The following is a 24468-nucleotide window of genomic DNA, read 5'->3' on the forward strand; positions in this document are numbered from 1 at the left end:
GTCCAGTACGAAGGATGTGTGACGTTGATGTCTGGAGCCACGAGTCTCCAAATAATGCTTAGTGTGTCTTATTCCAAGAGAGTGTGGAATCGAAGAGTACAGCGCCTCTACGTCCAAGCTGCACAGGATGGCATCTTTGGTTATTCCAAGAGAGTGTGGAATCGAAGAGTACAGCGCCTCTACGTCCAAGCTGCACAGGATGGCATCTTTGTTATTCCAAGAGAGTGTGGAATCGAAGAGTACAGCGCCTCTACGTCCAAGCTGCACAGGATGGCATCTTTGGGAAGGGTAATGGATGCTAGGTATTTGAGGGTATCTTTGGTATCCTTAAGATACGATGGTAGTTTCTCTATGTAGGATGCCAAAGATGCCATCCTGTGCAGCTTGGACGTAGAGGCGCTGTACTCTTCGCACGTCATGAGGGGGAGAGGCTTGTCTGAGTCCGGCCATTTTGGCGCGGACACTATAGTACACGCCCACAGGTTATGGGCTATTTAAGGAGCCCCCCGAGCTTGCATACCATTTTGGTTAAGCCTCCGAAGAAGGCGCAGATAGAGGCGCCGAAACACGTGTCAGGCAGGCAGGGAGGTTATCCGGTGCCATTGCTCTCGGCAAAGATTCAGTTAGCAATTAAGGGTGTTTTCCACGAGTGATACTGGAAAGCTGGATTATGAGATAGTCACCTCAGAGGCAGCAAGAGGGAAAGGACGTATGGGGTTGGGGTGGGGAACTCTGTTCAGCACAGTTGATTCTCTCTCTCCCACAAGTTCTGTTCCCTAGGCCACTGGAGGCTAGGCTCTGATTACCAGATCACTGTCACAGCAACATTGTATATATCCTGGACAGTGAGTTATCACATTATTTAAACACCTTATTCTGTTATTCCCTATTGCTTTGCTTGAGGCAAAGTTTTAGTTAGCAATGAAGGTTTGACTCCACGAGATATACTAGCAGTCTGGATTGTGAGACAGTCACCCCAGAGGCAGCAAGGTTGAAGGGATGCAGGGGGTTGGGGTGGGGAATTCTGTTCAGCACAGCTTGATTCTCTCTCTCCCACAGTTCCGTTCCCCTGGCCACTGGAGGTTAGGCTCTAACAACCAGATCACTGTCTCAGCTACACTGTATTTATTCTGGACAGTGTGTTATTACTTAGTATACATACCTCGTTTTGTTATTCCCATTGCTACAGCCCTCTCCTGAGTACGCAGGTTATTTGCTACTCCATCTACCCTCATTGACCCCGGTTTGGTGGGTTCGATTTTTGGGTACTGACTGGAGGGTGCTACATAATATTACTGAATCTGAGTTACTAGTGCACTTGAGAATTATTTTTTCACATTGGGGGGATCATTGAAGTGTCCTCCAGGGAACTCAATTTGGGTACACTTCACCCCATCTAACGTGTGTGTGTTTTTTCTCTAGTATAACCTCCCATATATTTGTTTTATTTTTTCCTTTTTGTTTATCGCTTATTTGCGATCTTATCATAGGTTACTATACCTTTTTATACAGCATTCATTAAAGGTTACGCTTTACCCTCTGTACATATGCATAGATCCCCACAAGGGGGCGCCCAATTTTTTCTGACCCACCAGGTCTGCTTCTCTAATTTTTCATACAATTGTGTAAGGGTTACCCCCTATTCTGGCCGCCCCCGGACACACATGAGGTCTTTTCCCCTTGCTGGGAATCGAACTCATTTCTTTCTTACCGAAATCTCAGAGTAGCAGACCTGGAGGAGGAAAGGGACACAACACAGGCCCAACTCACAAATATATCATCAACTTTAAATTCATATGCCTTCAATATGGCGGCTACACAAAGGCACATGGACGATTTGGATAACCGAGGGAGGAAACAACTTGCGAATTAGAGGTCTGCCAGAATCCCAAGGTAAGAGCTTAGACTTCATATTAAATGAGCTTTTTAATCTTATTCTCGGGGAACAACAAGAAAACAATATCCTACTAGATAGAGCCCATCGTTCATTACGTCCCAGAGGTCTAACAACTGATGCCCCAAGAGACACAATATGCCGAATACATTACTTCTCAATTAAAGAGAATATACTCAAAGCTCTTAGGGAAACTTCCCAGCCTTTACTATTTCACGGCCACCCAGTACAGATCTTCCCGGATCTTTCCCGTTACACTCTACAGGCACGCAGAGCTTTGAAACCTATCACTGAACATCTGAGGAACAGAAACATTAGATACCGCTGGGGATTCCCATTCGCCTTAATTGTTAACAATAAAGGCACGCTGTTATCGATCTCTTCTATCCTAGACGTTCCCCCGTTCCTTCAGGCACTGGACTTTCCACACACCACGGTATTAGATTGGAATGGGTTGCAATCTCAACAAGAAACATCCAGCCTTCCTCAGAGACAGCGCTGGATTACACCTGCAAAAAAACGAAGAAATGATCAAAGATTTATCTCACCACAACAAAAATCAAGAATTTCAACAGACATAGCGGATCAACAGATTCTACAATCTCCAGAATGAAAGAACGCTTCAACGCTCTACACTCTTCCAGATTCTTCACCCCCATGTCTCAACTCTTACAGGGACTAACTAGAGGACAAAGTTTTGTTTTCTTCTACAACTGAATCAGAGGCGGACGACAACCATCCTCACCATTTTCTAAAACATTGACTATAACTATCTCAGAAACTTTACCTTTATTACTCCCCATATTTCTTTACAGAGGACTGTACCGGTCTGATGGGACGATTAATACTTAAGTGAGACACTTACGAACCATGCCGGATCTGTCGGCGGGATTCGCAGCCTACATCTGATTCCAACTCATCACATTGCCGCACGTAAATCTTAACACCCTATTCCTTCCACAGGTTGTACCAACCATTTCAAGTTTTGTAATGTAAAATAAGATAAGCCCTCGAGCGAGGGGATTTCATAAGTTTAGGTTAATACTGTAAGATACAAAGATATTGTCAATGTTTACTGAAAGTTCAACATGAAAAATCTGTTAACGGTATAAATATATCACCTACCTATATATTTATCCCCCTCGATCCCGCCGTCTCATCACTCCCCATCCCTCTCCCTCCCCTCCGCCTTAACTATCTTATAATATTAAGACTACTAGTCTTTACTTAATATACCTACTTGTTATATTATCATTAATACCTCTAGTTCTTGCCCTTTCATCAAGTTCTTCAATTGTCTCATAATAACGTTTAATTCTCATTATTGGATTGCACATCCGGGACCCTTGCTTAAGCCACAAGGTTCTCCCCAAATTAACAAGGTATCTATTGTTGTGTCCAGATAGATTACCTACACTCTCGCTAATTGAGAGTTACCCCTCTAGAAGGGGTTGTTGTATATATTTATACATTTGTTATAATTTTCGTATTTTATTTCTGTTTAATTGCATAGCCAACTGCATTTCATTTTGTTATAATTGCAGGAAGACACACTCTCGAAAAGGAAATTTTTGGTGATAGTTAATAATAACTAGAGTTAAGGGAAACTTACAATACAATATCCTCATCATATATCCTGGTCAGGATCACAGACAATTTCTCCCTTCCCATCTCCATATTACTATCCGTGATATACACTTAATATCGCATCATAGTCTATTCACACAACAATGACTTCGGCCAAAATAAATAGGGAACAAAGAATTTCGCAACTAACACGCAAATTAAAAACTTTAGAATCCAAGCACCATGACCATGATCCTTCCCTTGACATATACAAACTAATCCTATCCAAAAGATCAGAACTTCAGACAACACTACTATTAAACGCAAGACGTAAAGTAACCATGACTAAACACCGCTACTACACAAAAGGCGGTAAGGCAGGGAGACTACTAGCACAAGCATTGAAACCAGAAAAACAAACTACTTTCATCCCAGAAATTAAATTGGAATCGGGAAAAATGACTAAAAATATGCCAGATATCATTAACGAATTCCACAAATTTTTTACAAACCTGTACAACATTTCAAAAGAGCATCCGTCTAGGGAAGAAATCCTCGCATTCTTAAAACCAATAATTAAAAGAACAATCCCATCTAACGAGGTAGCATTTCTAGATGAACTCATTTCACAAGAGGAATTTTACAATGTGGTTAAGTCACTACCCTCAGGTAAAAGTCCCGGCCCAGATGGGTACACAGGGAAATACTATAAGATCTTCTCACCGCTACTAGCACAACCATTCATCAAAGCATACAACACTCAAAAACTATCACACCTTATTCCCAAAGCTTCCCTAGAAGCAACCATTACACTTATCCCGAAACCGGGCAAATACCCAACTGGGTGTGGAAACTATAGACCAATATCTCTAATTAACATAGATCTTAAAATACTAACGAAGATAATGGCGAATAGACTCAAAGTTTTCCTCCCGAATTTGATTCACCCAGATCAGACGGGTTTTGTCCCTGGTAGGGAAGCAAAGAATAACACAATGAAGGTTCTCAACTTAATCCATTGGGCTCAAGCACACAAAACCCATAGCACACTTCTTGCTATAGACGCCGAAAAGGCATTTGATAGAGTTAGCTGGTCCCTAATCAAGCACACTTTACAAGCCCTGGGTTTTGGACCACGCTGGCTAGAATGGTTAGCCGCAATCTATTCAAAACCCACAGCATGCATACGTATTAATGGCCAACTGTCACAACAGGTCCAAATTACTAATGGGACGAGGCAAGGATGCCCCCTCTCGCCTCTCCTGTTTATCCTTATTTTGGAACCCTTTCTACAAGGGATTAGGCAAATCAAAGGCATCAGAGTAAATCACCATGAATATAAAGTCATGGCGTTTGCTGATGACCTCCTCTTCACAATAACAAATCCACTATCAACCATTCCAACCATCATCTCGGAAATGGAACTATATGGCAAAATCTCAAATTTTCAGGCAAATCTTACCAAATGTGACTTGATGCCCCTCTACTCCACAAAATATCTAAACACTCAACTCAAACAAAGATTCCACTTTACGTGGCAACCTACCTCAGTCAAATATCTAGGAGTCCACATATCACATAATCTTAAACTTATATACAACCTCAATTTCAGCAAACTACTAGATAACATCACTAAAGACCTCCAAGACTGGCATAGACCGTGTTTTGGGTGGTTCTGTAGGATCAACATCATCAAAATGAATGTTCTCCCACGTTTACTTTACACTCTCCAAGCCCTCCCAATCCATTTAAATGAGAGCTTCTTCTCAAAAATCAGAAAAATGCTCACCAGCTTTATATGGTCAAACTCAAGAATAGCTCTCGAAACTCTTATTAAAAGCAGAAACAAAGGAGGGTTGAACTTACCTGACATAAAATCTTACCATGAAGCGGTTCATTTAAGCAGGATATATGAATGGACAAGGCCTACACCAGCACACCACTGGGTACAAATAGAGAACGAACACTCTACAATACCTCTGAAAGAATGCCCTTGGCTTCCCAAAGCAATTACACACATCCCACTTCTCAGTGGAGCACACCCTACTATTAAACCGACAATCCAGCTCTGGTACAAACTAATACGCACTACGAAGATATCCCCCTACCCTTCGCCACTCTACCCACTTACTAACAATCCAAGTTTCCAGGGAGGTCAATCAGGGAAGGCTTATCTCAAATACCATAGTGGATCCACATTGAAACTACGAGACATGGTCACAAACAATGCAATGAAACCTCTTCAACAGATTTTCCCTTCCACTTCTCCGACCAGTAACCAACTACTCCATTACTCCCAACTAAAACACTTTATTAACACTAATAACCTATTACCGGGCGGTATTCGCCCCTTGACAGAATTTGAAAACATTTGCCTAAACCATAAACTCACAAAAAAGTTATTGTACACCTTATACCAAACAACTAGGGATCTACAACAAACAGGATTGCCAATTTGCACACAAAAATGGTCACAGGAATTACATACTGATATTTCCGTGGAACAGTGGCATGCTATCTATAAATCCACTCACAATACATCTACCTCTCTGATGGCCCAAGAAAGTAATTATAAACGTATTTCGAGATGGCACTACACCCCAAAGAAACTACAACAAATACATAGCCTAGAAACAATTACTTGCTGGAGATGCGACAACAACTCAGCAAACCACGCTCACATCTGGTGGCTATGCCCGATTATAAACAAATACTGGAGTAGAATTCACACTCTTACTCAATCCATTCTGGGAATAACTTTTAATATGACACCTTTACAGTTCCTTTTTCAAGAACCTCCTTCTAGCCATGTCTTAAACAGGGCACAGAGCACACTATTTAAACTTTTGACTATGTCCGCTGCACAATTGATCCCCAAGCATTGGAAAAAGCCCCAAGCCCCCACTGTCAGGGAATGGATCTCAAGAATAGAGAGTATAAGACAAATGGAACTGATATCACATGCTATTTCCAAAGACTTCGGAACATTTAACACTATTTTGGAACCTTGGACAAGATTCTTGAATGGAAAAGCGAAACACAATATCCACCCCAACCATACCTAAAGGGACCCTTCCCTCCGTCCCCCCCCCCCCCCTCACACTGTTCTATATTCATCGTCATAACACTTCACCTTAATCCAAAACATTTGGTAAATCTCAGCTTTCTCCCTCTTCTCGCACAATCTCCATCAAGTAAAACTATGCAATTATCAATCTTCTATACTAAAGTTTGTATATCACTTATGCTTTATATTTGTGTATATTTGTGTCTCACAATATATCTGTATACTATCGCCGCTTACTATACTATTTCTATACTATTTCCTTCATATTTGTTGTGAATCCTGTAACATGCAATTCCCTTTGATGTATTTGTTATTTGTTACTCATAAAAAGAATGAAAATCTTTAAATAAAAAAAAAAAAACAAAACGCTGCTTTCCAAAAAATCCTTCGCAAACTTTCTACATTTCGAGAATGGATTCTAATTATGGGAGGAGATTTTAATATAGCATTAGACGGTAACCTAGATACCACCTCCAAGTCTACAGATTATCAATCTCACTCACGGTCCCTCATAAAGAACTCCTTACATGAAGCTCAACTCTACGATAGCTGGAGGGCTATTCACCCCACGAAAAAATACTTTTCCTTCTACTCACCGTCTGCAGGTATCTACTCTCGTATAGATTCAATACTTCTTCAACACAGATATCTCCCCCTTATATAGACCGCCAATTATGGTCCGATCACCTACCTACCGTTTCCTCACCGGTTTCTCAATGGAAACTTAATGATCTAATTTTAAATGATAAAACTATGTTATCAAAAATAAGAGAAGCGGCATCAAACTACTTTACCGAAAACTCCTCCCCTGAAACAACTCCTATTATGACATGGGAAGTCCACAAAGCTGTACTTCAAGGGGAATTAATAAAGGCAGCAGCTACACTAAAAAAGATTAGAGAACAAAAAATAAAACAACTTACCAGTGACATAACTAAACTGGAGAACACAAAACCACTCTATCCTTAGATGACTACAAATTACTCTCCAGCAAACGAACGGAAATGACCACAATGCTACATCTTCACGCAAAACGAAAAATATCCTTAACAAAAAACACTTACTACAATCAAGGTAACAAAGCTGGTAAACTTTTAGCCAAATCTATACAATTAGAAAGACAGTCTTCCTTCATTTCTGAAATTAAGAAAAGCGATGGCTCCTTGACGAGTCATATGTCGGAAATACTGGCCTCCTTTCAGGACTTTTACTCTCAGCTTTACAATCTCAATAACTCAGAACCCACAACTGATGATATCCTAGAATATCTGAGGCCAAGAATAAAACACACTATCCCCACCAATGCAACAATGTTTCTTGATAGCCCAATTACAGTAGAAAAATTTTGCTCCACAGTCAAATCCTTACCTTTAGGGAAAAGTCCAGGTACTGATGGATTCACAGGAAAATACTATAAAGAATTATCCCACAGCTGAACCATTCATCAACGCGTACAATATGAGTTGTCTCGCCTCTCACATCCCAGGTTCAGCCCTCGAGGCAATTATCTCCATAATACCGAAACCTGGAAAATACACAACTATGTGCGGAAACTACAGGCCCATTTCTCTAATCAATATTGATCTGAAGATATTGACTAAAATTATGGCTACTAGACTCAAACCCTTTATGCAGACACTAATACATCCGGATCAGGCAGGTTTTGTCCTTGGTAGAGAATCGAAAAATAACACCACAAACATTTTTAACATCATCCATTGGGCTCAAACGCACAAAATCCAAAGTGCTCTCCTAGCCATCGATGCTGAGAAAGCTTTCGATAGGGTTAATTGGTCTCTAATGAAACATATACTAAGATACCTTAACTTTGATACTAGATGGATGGAATGGATAGACACGATATATTCCAAACCCACAGCGAAACTGATAATTAACTGCCAATTCTCGAATACAGTATCCATTTCTAACGGAACAAGACAAGGATGCCCTTTATCACCACTACTATTCATCTTGGTATTAGAACCTTTCCTTCAAGGCATTTGTGACAACGATCTGATTAAAGGAATCCATATCCACAACCATAAATACAAAATAACAGCATTTGCGGATGACCTACTTTTCACCATATCAGACCCCCATTCGACCATTCCTATTATAATTTATGAAATGCAAGCATACATAAATCTGTCTTTTTTCAAGCCAACTTAACAAAATGCGATCTTATGCCAGTTTTTCTGACAGAAGACACAAGCAACCTGATCAGATCCAAATTTCCCTTTCATTGGACAACCTCATCGATTAAATATCTAGGAATACATATTCCGAAAAGAATAGACAAAACTTACTCACTCAATTTCCCGCCTTTGATTGACTCCATTACAAAAGACCTAAATCGTTGGCACAAACCTTGTTTTGGACTTCTGTGCCGAATCAACATAATTAAAATGAACATCCTTCCTCGTATTCTCTACCTTCTTCAGACAATACCACTGAAAATCCCATCTAAATTTTTTTCCACTATGAAATCACTACTAATAAAATTTATTTGGGCACATAACCCTCCACGCCTAGCTTATCAAACTCTAACTACGAAACAAGAACAAGGGGGATTGAACCTGCCTGACCTAGAAAATTATTACAAAGCGACTCATCTACAGAGAACCTCTCTTCAATGGGTGGAGATTGAAAATAGTTTTACAGAAACTTCTCTGCAGTCAATCCCATGGATACAACTGGACACTCATTTACTTAGACAGTGGAACAATCATCCAACAATCTCGGTTACTATACACATTTGGCTCAAATTGAGAACACAAACAACGATCTCACCATATCCTTCTCCTGTATACCCATTAACCCTCAACCCACATTTCCACAAAGGCACTACGGGTAAACAGTTTGGTCTTCAATATGAGGGTCCATTCCTGAAATTAGGTGAAGCATCGAGAGGGAACAAGTTGAAACCGTTGAGCGATCTCAGTGCATCTGACTCTTATTCTGGGATTCAACACTTTTTCTATGGTCAATTGAAACATTTTGTCAACACACAATCGCTTCTCCCAAAAGGAAATAGAAATCTCACTAAATTTGAATCCCTCTGCACTACTCACCCACCTAATCTAAAAACCCTCTCAACTATGTACTCTCTACTCAGAGAAGCTCAATCACATCATCTCCCAAAATTCACTCAGACATGGACAGATGAATTACAAATCACATTAAATGAAGATCAATGGAAAGCCGCCTTTCTCTCCATCCACAAATCTTCTATCTCATCATATGCACAAGAATGCAACTATAAAAGACTAACACGTTGGCATAATACACCAGCCAAACTACATAAATTCTACCACTCGTCTCCTGATTCCTGTTGGAGATGTGGCGCTGCAAATGCTCACCATGCACACATTTGGTGGCAATGCCCCAAAATATGCAAATTATAGGAAAGGATCCACAAGATCATACAGTATATATTTCATAAAACCTTCTCTTGCATACCGGAACACTATATTCTCTTACTACCACCCCAACAACTCATGAAGCAAGAATTAGCCCTGTTTCGTCATCTTGCAATGGCGGCCTCTCAGCTGATCCCTAAGTATTGGAAACAACCTAAACCGCCTTCGATTCGTGAGTGGGTAGTGAAGATCGAAGAGATTAAATCACACAGAATCCTAATACATACCCTTGTCAGCTCATACAAATTCACCCAGACTTCTTCCATCCCCTCTCAATTCTTTCTCATTCTTTTCTTTTCACATTTCTATTTGCCTAAAGAGAGGCCAAAGATATTTTAAACAGATAACTATTCAAATTTAAACGGATAACTAATAAACGATTATAAAATCAAATGAACAAGCACATACATATCTATATAGAGAGATTTAATGTATTTAACTGGTAAATGGTTAAACCAATATTTAAACCATCACATCAATATAATGGTAATTCTGAAAACGGACAACCTGATTTGTAAACAAACCTCAGGGTCAACTCAGACAACTTACCCACACATCTCCAAAATTAACAGCATTCCCTCCCTCCGACTACATACTCCACTCTTTATCCCCTCTAGGAACCACCCCAGATTTTATCTTGGTTTTCTCGACCTTTCGGGGAGGGTCGCCTCTTCACCAGGCCTTGACCTGGAGAGTTTAGGAATTTCAACCAGGATACAGAGAATTTGATTTAAACATGCTTAAATATTGTTGATTCTCAATTGTATATAGTTTTAATGTTGTTAAAAGTATGCTTCAACTATGCCGAAGTTCAACGAAGACGACCCCTTTTGAAAGACAAGTCTACAAGAATTATCTACCTACCATAATCTTCGATACGTTAAGAACTTTGTGAAACACACTTTGTTATTACTTTATGTTGTCATTTGCTTTTCCTGCATTGTCTAATAGTGTACAACATCATTATTGTTAATTCGCTACCTCAAACCAATGTTTTACTATGTATAATACATAAAACATTAAAAAGATAATAAAAAAAATAAATAAAATTGTAACACCAAAAATGTAGTCTACATGCTACAATGCCCATGCGGGAAACAATATGTGGGAAGAACTTGTAGAAAACTCAAAGAAAGAATATTGGAACATCAAAATAATATTAGAAAAAAATCGATTAAACATATAGTACCTCTGCATTGCAATTCTTGCAACCAATTTTGTTGGCCAAATTTTTCCTTCGTGGGCATTGAGCATGTGGATCCCTACTAGAGGGGAGGAGATTTGACCAAGAAACTTTCACAAAGAGAAACATTCTGGATAAATAAATTAAAATATATGATATGCTTATTGTTTTTAACTGATATGTAAGTTATTAAATTTCTTTTTTACTTTACTCTGGAATTGCACTTTATTCTCTCCATATATTTTCTCTTTTGAGCAAATATTCTAAATTACTGATGGGAGTATGAAGATGAATACAGAAGAAAAGGATTGCACTCAAGGCTTTTTTACACCTTACAATTTGTGAGTGGCCAATTGTAAATCATACATCTTAATTTACTCTCACACAGTTAAACGCTATGTTTGTAACGCATTTGATCTGTATTTAGCAGATGATCCCCTACTCTATTTTGTATGTATGCTGAAGACAAGAGGAAGTCTTTGGGGACCTTTTCTGGATACTTCACCTAACACAGGGAAGTTCCATTTTTTACAAACCATCACTATTTTCACTGGTGTTGTGTTCACACATTTTGTTTGTTTGCATATATATCTGCATTTGATCTCTGTGAGCTGATGCTACAAACATGTACAATGCCTTTAAAATGCCTCACTAATATGCTGTATGTTTATTGTCAACTGACAAAATATTAATACAATAATGATTATCAAGGTTTGCATATTATTTGCTAATATGTTAAATCTAAACGGTCCTTATTGTTGCAATTAGTCTGATATGTGAATGGTAAATATTCTCTCAGTAATAGCACAAGTGAGCCCAAACCTTGCAGGACTAACCAAATCACTATTGAGTTTTCTGAACTTTTGTTTTGTTTTTGCTTAATAATGTAATTGTTTAACATCTTCGCTCTAAGGCTTTAAAATAACCTGAGCCATTTACAAGTTTTCTTACCAAAGTGTGACCTTGATAGCTAATTTATGGTTTTAAATGTATTCCTTGCACGATATTTTTTCCAAAGTACATAAAGTAGCAAGCACATAACTGTTCATACTCGATTAGGAGGGTGTTAAACCTTCATAAGGGAATAAGTCCTAGTTGATTATGGACTTGCATAAATCTTGAATTAAAAAGAAATTCAAGCAACATTTAACAATTGCAACATGTTCGTATCAAGTGATAAAGCATGTATAAACAATAAACAGAGTTTGTGTGATATGAAGTGGACATGTTTTGTATATGTAGTCATGTTTTATGTCATATTAGTTCTATTTACATTTCATCACATATTGTATATAATTTATGAAATTCCACAGTATGTTTACAGCTGTTCTCTTTTGATGGCTTATTCAAGCAATGTTTGGTTGTGTTACAATTTGTATTTTATGGGGCACGCTAAGCAGCATGACAACTTTAACTGTCTGTGGTGGTTATGATGCCATCCTCTGGTTCTTTGTCAAACCTATTTTGAGTGGTTTGGTCTTGCTTGCATATTGCTACTGTAGAAGTTACCATGGATGATATACATTTTACTTGGTTGCTAAGCCTTCCTTAGGCAAACAAGGGTCAAGGTCACATCAAGCTGGGGGACCCTCAGTTTGTATCCATCCTCTCAAAACCAATTTGACATAGAACCAGTAGTGTACTGGTTATGGTGTGTGGAGTGTCTCTTGAATATGTGGTGTACATCTTAAGATGTTCTTCATATCTCCTCCAACACACAATCATTACTCCTCCCTTTAACTAAACTCCACACTCATCCTTGTAAATGCCACTCTACCTCATGCATCTGGAGTCAGACATCTGGTATAAGGAATCAGGCATCAGGAGTTGGATAACACAGTGAGGTAATGTATAAACTCCTGGAAATTGATACATTATCACAGGTAGAAAATATAAACACAATGGCATATGTTCAGGAGTTTGCATAGAACAGCTCAACTGTCTGATTTATCTTCTCGCAAACATAATATATTAAAAAATAAACATCTCAGCTAGTACTATATAAACTTCTGAACATTAATGTAACAGATCCTGCTATCCCTGTAGGAACGATCCATGTAGCTTCTCCCAAAATCTCAGCTGAATGAAAGCAAAGTAGTGATTATAACTCCAAATCCCCCAAACATGAGTCAAGACTTCATGAAGGGGTAAAACGATCTGGTTTAATGCTGGCCACAGCTCTGCCTTTTATGATGGTCTTCCAGCAAGGGTTATTCCCACAGACTGTAACACAAAATACAGTAACCTATCATTTTACAATACAATATTAAACACACCCACACCAACAGTGAAATCCCTCCTCTCTATCCTGGAGATGATTGGTTTAAGTGGTTGGAGTAAACTTAATTATCTCCAGGTAGAGAGAAACATTTTCTTTTTACATTATAACAAAACTGCATTAAAATCCATAACTCTTATTTTGGCGATCTGAGTCCCCATGTTCAACATACCCCCAGATAGCTTGGATCGGAGCGCATAATATATTCAAATAACACTCAGATCCCACAAACACAGTTCAAATGCCATTGAGTTAAATATTTAGTTCACCGGTTGTTTGTGAAAATGTATCCAACGATATCTCCACAATTTCAGCTACCTGGGGTCTGTCTATTTCGTATGTTAAAAAGTCCCGAATGGTATAGTGTTTGTGCACTAGGAAATTAATGGGATGGATGTTGGTAAACCTCAGCGATGTTCGTCTGAATATGTGCCCGAAAATAGTTCCATAGTGTCGACGACAATCTACCGCTGAACGTTCGACGATTTAAAATGGCCGCCACCATATGTTCGACAAACAAATGCTGACCACCCAGCCGTTCGACCAATACTTGTGGTTAACCGCAATGGCTGGGTGGTTAATGGGCTGCACATGACCATTGTAGGAGGTCTGATGGAACGGCATGCCCGCTTAGATCCTAACGGGTCGGCTAGGGGATGTCCAGATGACAGTGTTATTTCTCCAGTTCTGTTTGCCGGGACAACCCATCAGCATTGGCGTTCTGCTTCCCGGAGCGATACTGTATAGTAAAACTATAGGGTTGCAGTGCCAAGCTCCATCTTAGTAGTCTAGGGTTGTCTCCGGTCACTCTGTTAAGCCAAATTAGAGGGTTGTGGTCTGTCATTACTGTGAAGGAGCGTCCATAGAGGTAAGGCTGCAGTTTCTTAAGGGTCCAAACTAAGGCCAAACACTATTTTTCAACGGTGGCATAACTGACTTTGCGTGGCAACAGTTTCCTGCTCAGATATGCCATTGGGTGGTCCATGCCATCATCACCAACCTTGCTTAATTTGGCTCCCAGTCCAAACATTGAGGCATCTGTGTGAACAAGAAATATTTTAGTATGGTCAGGTGCCGCCAACACATGAGATACACTTAACACGGTCTTGAGTTTCTGGAACGCCTCCTCAAACTCTGGGAACCAGACTACTTGTCGGGGTAGGGACTTTTTTGTGAGGTCAGTCAGGGGTTTGGCCAGGCCACTGTACTCGGGTACAAACTTTATATAGTAACCGGCGGTGCCTAGGAACGCCAAGTGTGTCTTAGTACAGGGTTTGGGCCACTGGGTGATGGCCTCAATTTTTGCGGGTTCTGGCTTCTGTTTCCCTCACCCTACTCTGTGTCCTAGATATTGGACTTCAGCCATGCCCACATGGCACTTTTCTGGCTTTAGGGTAAGTCCTGCTGTTTGCATCTGTTTGAGCACTACCAAAATGTGGTCCAGGTGGGCTTCCAAGTGCCACTGAAGATGGCTAAATCATCTAGATAAGCACAAGTGAAGCCCTGAAATCCCTCTAGGAGCCAGTCAGCCATCCTTTGGAAGGTATCCGGGGCATTATTCATCCCAAATGGCATGACCTTGAACTGGTACAGGCCAAATGGGTTACGAACGCCGACTTAGGAATGGCCTCAGGCTCCAAGGGGATTTTCCAATACCCTTTACGCAGATCAACAGTGGTCAAATAATTCCCCCCAGCCATACGGTCAAGTAACTCGTCTACCCTGAGCATGGGATATGCGTCTGTGACAATACTATCGTTAAGTTTGCGATAATCTACACAAAAGCGTGTGATACCTTTTTAGGAACCAGGACCACTGGGGAAGCCCACGGGCTTTGGGAAGGTTCTATAACCTCCAGCCCTATCCTGGATTTCTTTTAACATACTTTCCCTCGCTGCTTCTGGAATCCGATAGGACTGTTGCCTTAGGAGTAACTGACCTGGGGTCTCCACTCTGTGGAATGCCAGCGTTGTATAGCCCGGGGCAGCTGAAAACATTCCCTCAAATTCCTTTACGAGCTAGGAAACCTGAGCTTGTTCGTCTATGCTCAAGCGGGGGCATAACTGTACTTGTTCTACCCCTACAGGTTCTTGATGAAGTAAGTCGGGTAAAGGAATACCTTCACTGTCATCATAAGCGGGAGCGCATACAGTGAATATATGGCTTGAGCATATTCACATGAAAGGATCAATGGATCCTTTCATTTGAACAGTCTGCCACAATGTAAGTGGTGTCACGGATCCTTTCTATCACAGTGTAGGGACCCTGCCAGGAGGCCTGCAACTTGTTGGTCTTGGTGGGTTTTAGTACTAGGACTTTTTGCCCTACCTCCAAGATACGATCCCTAGCCCCCCTGTCATACCAGCATTTCTGTCGCTGTTGGGCCGCCTGCAGGTTCTCTTGAACCGTTTCTGTCAGAGTCTGCAGACGGTCCCTCAGCTCCAGCAAAAATTGTACTATTGGGGTGCCGGAGTCTCCCATGTCTCCTTCCCAATGCTCACGCACCAGGTCCAGGGGTCCCCGGACCCATCTCCCGTATAGTAATTCAAACGGGGAGAATCCCGTTAACTCCTGGGGTACTTTCCGGTACGCAAACAGCAGGTGGGGAAGGAACTTTTCCCAATTCAGACAGGTCTCTGTGAACGTGATCAGCATCTGTTTAAGAGTGCCATTAAAATGTTCACAGAGGCCATCCGTCTGTGGGTGATATGGGGAACTCAGTATGGGTTTTACCCCACAGCTCTGCCAGAGCTGCTGGGTATCCACAGCTGTAAAATTGGGTCCCCTGATCAGACACTATCTCTCTAGGGAACCCAACCCCGGTAAACACTTGGACCAGTGCTTCCGCCACAGTCTCCGCATGTATATTGGACAATGCTATTGCTTCAGGATAGCGGGTGACCTAGTCCACCACGGTAAGAATATATTTCTTACCGGATGGGCTAGTTTTGCTAAGTGGCCCGACTAAATCTAGGCCACCCGGAAAAATGACTCCTCTATTATGGGCAGAGGACACAGCTTTGCTCGGGGATGGTCCCCCCTCTTTCCTACCTTCTGACATACGTCACAGGTCCGGCAATAGTCTTGCAATTCCCTGGCTACTCCTGGCCAGAAGAAGGACTGGGTGAGTCTATCTTTAGTCTTTTTTATCTGTAAGTGGTCTGCTATCCGTAAGTGGCCTGGCTGATGCGCAGTAACTCAGCCCTATACTCACAGGGTACTACTAATTGTCTCATAGCTACTTGGCCAGCTCCTCTTTCTGTCCCCCCGGTCACCCGGTATAGTAAGCCCTTCTCCCAGGTGAACCTTGCTTGGTCTAAGTCTCCTTGGGGTTTGTCTGTCTCCCTCCAATACCTTCTTAGTGTGGGGTCTTCCCGCTGGCCCGGCCCAAAGTCTTGTGGGGCCCCCCCAGTATGGGACATGGTCAGGGTTAACTGTCAGGGGGTTATTGCTTACCTGGTCATCGGGTGAGTGGGAGGCATCCATAGCTCTGGACTGTTGCCGGGTAGTGACAGGTAACACTACTTCCGGGGTGGGTGCTACAAATTGGGACGTCAAGCACCCCAAATCATTTCCTTATAGTACTTCCACGTGCAAATCTGGAATGATGTCCACTTCCACGAACTTGACCGCAGTATCCCAGTCCATGTGTCCTCGAGCCGTAGGCAGTTTGTGTATCGCTCCTCCGGCGACCCTTACAGCAATGGTGTGCCCAGTATGTTGCGAGGGTTTGACCTTTTGAGGTTGTACCAGGGTGACTGTGGCCCCACTGTCTCTCAGCCCTCTAGCCTCCTGTCCATTCAATTTCACGGACTGGCGGTGATGAGACCGGTTATCTTCAGCAGCTTGTATGAGGGTCACCTCATGTAACATGGACCAGTTTTCAGTGCTGTTACTGGGTGATCCTTGGACAGGGGGTTGTAATCCTCCTGTACACAGTGTGCTGCTGCTTTTGTTGGTGGTGCTGGTGTTCGCCCTCATCGGTCTGCAGTATGTTGCGGGCAATTGGGCTTAAAGCGGCACTGTCATGCCGAATTCCGTTTTTTTTTTTTTAACCCCCCTCCCGCCTCAACTACATCCAATCGACCCCCTAGTCACCCCCAAATGCCCCTATGCCCCTATGCCCCCCACATTACCTATTTTTTATTCTTTATTTTCTGCCCCGATCTATATTCAGGGCGCCGCCATCTTTGTGTGGGTAGGTGAAGTCCCTGTGGGACACGTCATCTACCCACACTAGATAGCCCTGAGATTCCCGCACATGCCCAGTGAAACATCTGGACATGCGAACGGGAATTTCACCTATTCATTCATTCATCAGACAGACGAATGAATGAATAGAAAAAATCAGATGAACAAACTAACACTGTGTATCAGTGTTCGTTTGTTTGTTCGCTTTTATTACAAGGAGGGAGCTACCGGCGTGCAGCTCCCTCCTTGTAATATGTAAAGACAGAAGCGGCAGGGAGCAGTGCTCCCCACCACTTCATAAGCCCCCTAGGTCCCCTCCTCACTCTATGGGGGTCAATATGACCCCCATAATAGCACAAGGGAGATTAAAATCTCCCCAATGCCCCTACTCGCTATATCGCGAGTAGGGGCATGTCCACTAAACAGAGAGCAGCCTGTGGCTGCTCACTGTAAAAAAAAAAAAAAAAGGGTAATAAGGGGGGGACGGGGGACCTACTGTCCTCCCCCGCCGGCCCCCACCCCTGGACGGCGGGTGGGGGCCATAATAGTAATAAGGGGGGGACCTACTGTCCTCCACCCCCCGGCCCCCACCCCTGGGCGGCGGGTGGGGGCCATGATAGTAATAGGGGGGGGACCTACTGTCCTCCCCCCCGGCCCCCACCCCTGGGCGGCGGGTGGGGGCCATAATAGTAATAAGGGGGGGGACCTACTGTCCTCCAGCCCCCGGCCCCCACCCCTGGGCGGCGGGTGGGGACCATAATAGTAATAAGGGGGGGGGACCTACTGTCCTCCAGCCCCCGGCCCCCACCCCTGGGCGGCGGGTGGGGGCCCTAATGGTAAAAGGGGGGGGACCTACTGTCCTCCCCCCCGGCCCCCACCCCTGGGCGGCAGGTGGGGGCCATAACGATAATGGGGGGGGACCTACTGTCCTCCCCCCGCCCCCACCCCTGGGCGGCGGGTGGGGGCACTAAGTAAATTCCCCCCCCCATCAAGGTGACTAGGGGTGCCCAAGCCCCTAGTCACCCACCCAAATAAAAAATGCCCCTACCTACCCCACTCACCCTAAAAAATAGTGAGGGGGGAATAAAATTGCTAACCTGTAAAGTAAAATTAAACTTACCATTCAACGTCTTCTTTTTTCTAAAATCTTCATTTTCAGCCCCAAAAAAGGCCAAATAAAAAACCAGCATAGCCGTCGAACTAAAAATAAAATAAAAAACCCGAGCGCAAAAAAAAAAAACAGACGAAAAAGAAAAAACCCGAGCGCACAAAAAAATAATCCATCTTCACCCATGGAGGGCTCCGCGCAGACTGAGCTCCGCAGGGCGGGGCAAGGCTTATAAAGCCTTGCCCCGCCCTGCAATTAGCCTAAGAACACTCTGATTGGTGGGTTTAAGCCAATCAGAGTGCTCTTTGTCATTTTACAAGCGTGGGAAAGTTCTTTGGAATTTTCCCAAGCTTGTAAAATGACACAGAGCACTGTGATTGGATGAATTTCAAGCCATCCAATCACAGTGCTCTGTGTCATTTTACAAGCGTGGGAAAATTCCAAAGAACTTTCCCACGCTTGTAAAATGACACAGAGCACTGTGATTGGATGGATTTCAAGCCATCCAATCACAGTGCTCTGTGTCATTTTACAAGCGTGGGAAAATTCCAAAGAACTTTCCCACGCTTGTAAAATGACACAGAGCACTGTGATTGGATGGATTTCAAGCCATCCAATTACAGTGCTCTGTGTCATTTTACAAGCGTGGGAAAATTCCAAAGAACTTTCCCACGCTTGTAAAATGACACAGAGCACTGTGATTGGATGGCTTGAAATCCATCCAATCACAGTGCTCTGTGTCATTTTACAAGCGTGGGAAAATTCCAAAGAACTTTCCCACGCTTGTAAAATGACACAGAGCACTGTGATTGGATGGATTTCAAGCCATCCAATCACAGTGCTCTGTGTCATTTTACAAGCGTGGGAAAATTCCAAAGAACTTTCCCACGCTTGTAAAATGACAAAGAGCACTCTGATTGGCTTAAACCCACCAATCAGAGTGTTCTTAGGCTAATTGCAGGGCGGGGCAAGGCTTTATAAGCCTTGCCCCGCCCTGCGGAGCTCAGTCTGCGCGGAGCCCTCCATGGGTGAAAATGGATTATTTTTTTGTGCGCTCGGGTTTTTTCTTTTTCGTCGGGTTTTTTTTTTTTTTTTTTTTGCGCTCGGGTTTTTTATTTTATTTTTAGTTCGACGGCTATGGTGGTTTTTTATTTGGCCTTTTTTGGGGCTGAAAAATGAAGATTTTAGAAAAAGGAAGACGTCAAATGGTAAGTTTAATTTTACTTTACAGGTTAGCAATTTTATTCCCCCCTCACTATTTTTTAGGGTGAGGGGGGTAGGTAGGGGCATTTTTTATTTGGGTGGGGGTGGGTGACTAGGGGCTTGGGCACCCCTAGTCACCTTGATGGGGGGGGAAATTTACTTAGTGCCCCCACCCGCCGCCCAGGGGTGGGGGCCGGGGGGGGAGGACAGTAGGTCCCCCCCCCTACTACTATTATTGCCCCCACCCGCCGCCCAGGGGTGGGGGCCGGGGGGAGGACAGTAGGTCCCCCCCCTCATTATCTTTATGGCCCCCACCCACCGCTCAGGGGTGGGGGCCGGGGGGGGACAATAGGTCTTCTTATTACCATTATGGTCCCCACCCGCCGGCCAGGGGTGGGGGCCGGGGGGAGGACAGTAGGTCCCCCCCCCTACTACTATTATTGCCCCCACCCGCCGCCCAGGGGTGGGGGCCGGGGGGAGGACAGTAGGTCCCCCCCCTCATTATCTTTATGGCCCCCACCCACCGCTCAGGGGTGGGGGCCGGGGGGGGACAATAGGTCTCCCTCCCTTATTTTACTTTACAGCCCCCACCCGTCGTTTAGGGGTGGGGGGCAATATATTTTTATTTTATTTTATTTTTACAGTGAGCAGCCACAGGCTGCTCACTGCTTACTAGACATGCCCCTACTCGCGGTATAGCGAGTAGGGGCATATTATTTACTAATACCAAGTCATTTTTACTTAGTATTAGTAAATTTGGCTGAAAGACCAATTTAGGTCTTTCAGCCTTTTAGTAGATAGCTCCCTGATACCGTGGGAATTAGGGAGTTATCTACTAAGCGGCTGCAAGATGCAGCCACAGCAATGAATAGGATCGGAGTTTCATTCATTTGAATGAAATTCCGATCCGAACAAAGTACCGAATTGCATCCTAACACCAATGGAGAAACTCTTCTCATTCTGTTAGGATGCAATTCGGCAGTTTTGCCGGCGTTCTGTCTAAGTGACAGGACGTTCGGCAATACTGACAGGAAGCATTGTGGGAACTGGGAGGAAAGCTAGGGATCATGGGAAAATTGGTCTGACCAGCGGAAATGAAGCACACTTTGCTCCTCCGCTGGTCAGAGCTGGTCAAGCGGAGGAATCCTCCATAAGACAGAGTCCCTACTTTGTCTTATGATTTTAAAGAAAACTAAAGAAGACAGGAAGAAAAGAATAACAGATCCCGAGAGAGGGGGAGAAGAGGAAGAGATTGAGGAAAGGTAAGTTCGGCATGACAGTGCCGCTTTAATGTGCCCCGCTTGTTTGCACCGATAACACTTAGGTGAATTTTTGGGTACCCAGTTTTAGGGTTGCTCACTGGTGGTGTTGTCCTCTGCGTTGTCGCTGTAGTTGTAGGATAAGTTAGGGAGCGAAATCCCGTTGGCTCTTGGTTACCATCCATCCGTCTTCTCTCATGGAATTCATCTGCCAGTCTTGCTGCTTCTTCCACGGCCTGCAGCTTCCTGTCTCTGACCCAGTCTCTGAACTTTCAGCTGAGGTGTAGTCATAAAACTGCTCCAGCAGTATTGATTGTAGGGCATCCGCCTGGCATCCCTGCATCCAATTACTGGTGGCGTGGTGCATACAAAATGCCCACTCAGTATATGAATCATTGCCCTGTCTCCTGAGGGCCCGATTTTTTTCTTCTGTGAGCTTCAGGTGTTACAGTGTAGCAAGCCAACAGAATCTCTTTTATCTTTTCATAATTTTGTATTTCCCCATAAGGCACAGCTCTAAATGCTTCCGCTGCTCTGCCCGACAATTTGCTGCTTAATATTGCAGCCCAATTAGCCCTCTCCAAATCTTCTAACACACATTGTCTCTCAAAATCCTGTAAATAAGTATCAATGCCCATCTCACCCTCTATGAAGCTTTTAAATGCAGCATAGTTGATCTTGCGTGGTCGCCCCATTGTAGATCCAGATAGCGGCAATATATCCACAGGTGGTGATCTGTCTCTGGTCTCTTGGGCTTTCCAGAAATTATGTGCTTCCGTGGCTTGTGCCATGATCTGTACCATGATCTTCGGTGTAGGGTTAGGTCCCACCAGGCTAAGTCTCCACTTTACATACCTTTGGAACTCAGTTTCCTCCATATTCGTCATTTGTTGTTCGCTGGCTTGATCGCTCTCCAGTAGTTTGGCTATTATCGTGGCTTTCGGCTTGTTGCCTGCCTCTATGCCTCGAGCTTCCAGCAGCTCTTTCATCGTTGTTCGTTTCAGCCATTTGTATCTATGCACCATTCACTACTTGTTTCGGTTCGGTATATCCATTCAGGAGAAAATCCCGCCGCTTGCCACCAGTGTAACAGATCCTGCTATCCCTGTAGGAACTATCTTTGTAGCTTCTCCCAAAATCCCAGCTGAATGAAAGCAAAGTAGTGATTATAACTCCCAATCCCCCAAACATGAGTCAAGACTTCATAAAGGGGTAAAACGATCTGGTTTAATGCTGGCCACAGCTTGGCCTTTTGTGATGGTCTTCCAGCAAGGGTTACTCCCACAGGGACCTTGTGGAAGACTGTGACACAAAATACAGTAACCAATCATTTTACAATACAATATTAAACACACCCACACAAACAGTGAAATCCCTCCTCTCTATCCTGGAGATAATTGGCTTAAGTGGTTGGAGTAAACATAATTATCTCCAGGTAGAGAGAAACATTTTCTTTTTACATTATAACAAAACTGCATTAAAATCCATAACTTACATTTTGCCGAACGGAGTCCCCATGTTCAACATACCCCCAGATAGCTTGTATCTGAGCGCATAATATAGTTGAATGGCGCTCAGATCCCACAACACCGTTCAAATGCCATCAGGTAAAATATTTAGTTCACCGGTTGTTCGTGAAAATGTATCCGAAAATAGCTCCATGATTTCAGCTACCTGGGGTCGGTCTATTTTGTATGTTAAAAAGTCCCGAACGGTATAGTGTCCGTGCACTAATAAACATATGGGATGGATGTTGGTAAACCTCAGCAGTGTTCGTCTGAATATGTGTCCGAAAATAGTTCCATAGCGTCAACAACAATCTACCCCTGAACGTTCGACAATTTAAAATGGCTGCCGTCACTTGTTCGACACACAAACGCTGACCACCCAGCCGTTCGACAAATACGTGTGGTTAACCACAATGGCTGGGTGGTTAATGAGCTGCACACAACCATTGTAGGTGGTCTGATGGTTCGGGAGTTAGTTCGGCTATTTTAATAAAAGCACGAAAGGGGGCAAACACACAAATATCATACAAAATGACTGCCTCCAGGGATTTGACAAAACAGGGGTTTTGTCACAATGCCCCCCCCCCCCCCCCCCTTTGTCCCATGGAACGGCATGCCCGCTTAGATTCTAATGGGTCGGCTAGGGGGATGTCCGGATGACAGTGTTATTTCTCCAGTTCTGTTCTGCCGGGACAACCCATCAGCATTGGCGTTCTGCTTCCCAGAGCGATATTGCATAGTAAAATTATAGGGTTGCAGCGCCAAGCTCCATCTTAGTTGTCTGGGGTTGTCTCCGGCCACAGCTTGAATGGGGGCAAACACATGAATATCATATGAAATAACGGTCCCCAGGGATTCAACAAAACTGTTTTTTTTTCACAATGAATAAATCCTATATAAGAGTGCTTTTGGTGTTTAATGGATTATGTTGTGATTTTTGTATGGCTCCCAAAGCCCAATACCTTAGGGATGATGACGTTTAGGGGGATTAGAATATTGAGTTGAAGGAGGGGAAATGGAGTTTAGAAGGAGGTATGATGGTATTTAGGAGGGTGGAGTTTGGGAGTAGGGGGAAACTCCCTACTGTCACCTTCCATTCTCTGTCTGCCACATTTCTAAACTCTCTCTTTCTAAGCTGAATCCTCCCTCCTTCTCAACTCCATCTTCTCTCTTTTTAAATAGAGGCTATATAGGTTTCAGAGCACACAAAATCACAACATAATGCATCAAATATAAAATCCATCCTTTTATATTCCCATATTTGATAATGTATTACTTTTCAGGAGTTTATATACTTGATGCCTGACTCCTGATTCCTGAGGTAGGATGGATTTTACAGGTAGTAAATGTGGTGTTTCGATGGATGACCGATTGAGGTAGGAGAAATTAGATTTTATGGTGATTTGGAGAAGGGAGGAATTATACCATAAAATGTACTAAAATATGAACCTTGATTTTTCCTTATTCTTAATTGTAAAACTGTCACCCTTTTCCCTCGTAGTGCCCTAAAGGCCTGAGACCAATGAAGGATGGAAGTGGTTGTTTTGATTATTCCAGAGGAATTGACTGCTCAGATGGATCCAATGGTGGCTGTGAACAACTTTGCTTGCAACAAATAGTTCCTCTCCCAGAAGAACCTCATGAGAGTGCCATATACATGTACTGTGGGTAAGACAGGAAAATTAACATAAAGAGTAGTGATAGAACAATGAGGGAGTGGGTTGAGGAATTATTTAGAAAATAAGTACAGATACAGGACAATAGTGATGTAAGATGGGCAGAGAGAGCAATC

General features: G+C 43.1%; 1 protein-coding gene across 1 annotated transcript in view; it reads left to right on the top strand.

Annotated features, from left to right (window-relative positions):
* Positions 1-24468, top strand: part of ASTN2 (astrotactin 2) — a 925983-nt gene that overhangs the window by 382054 nt on the left and 519461 nt on the right. The window contains exon 10 of the mRNA XM_063432386.1: positions 24178-24344. Within this exon, the coding sequence (XP_063288456.1) occupies positions 24178-24344 (167 nt within the window). The remainder of the gene's footprint in view (positions 1-24177; positions 24345-24468) is intronic.

The sequence above is a fragment of the Pelobates fuscus genome, chromosome 9, assembly GCF_036172605.1.
Source record: "Pelobates fuscus isolate aPelFus1 chromosome 9, aPelFus1.pri, whole genome shotgun sequence".
Lineage (NCBI taxonomy): Eukaryota > Metazoa > Chordata > Amphibia > Anura > Pelobatidae > Pelobates > Pelobates fuscus.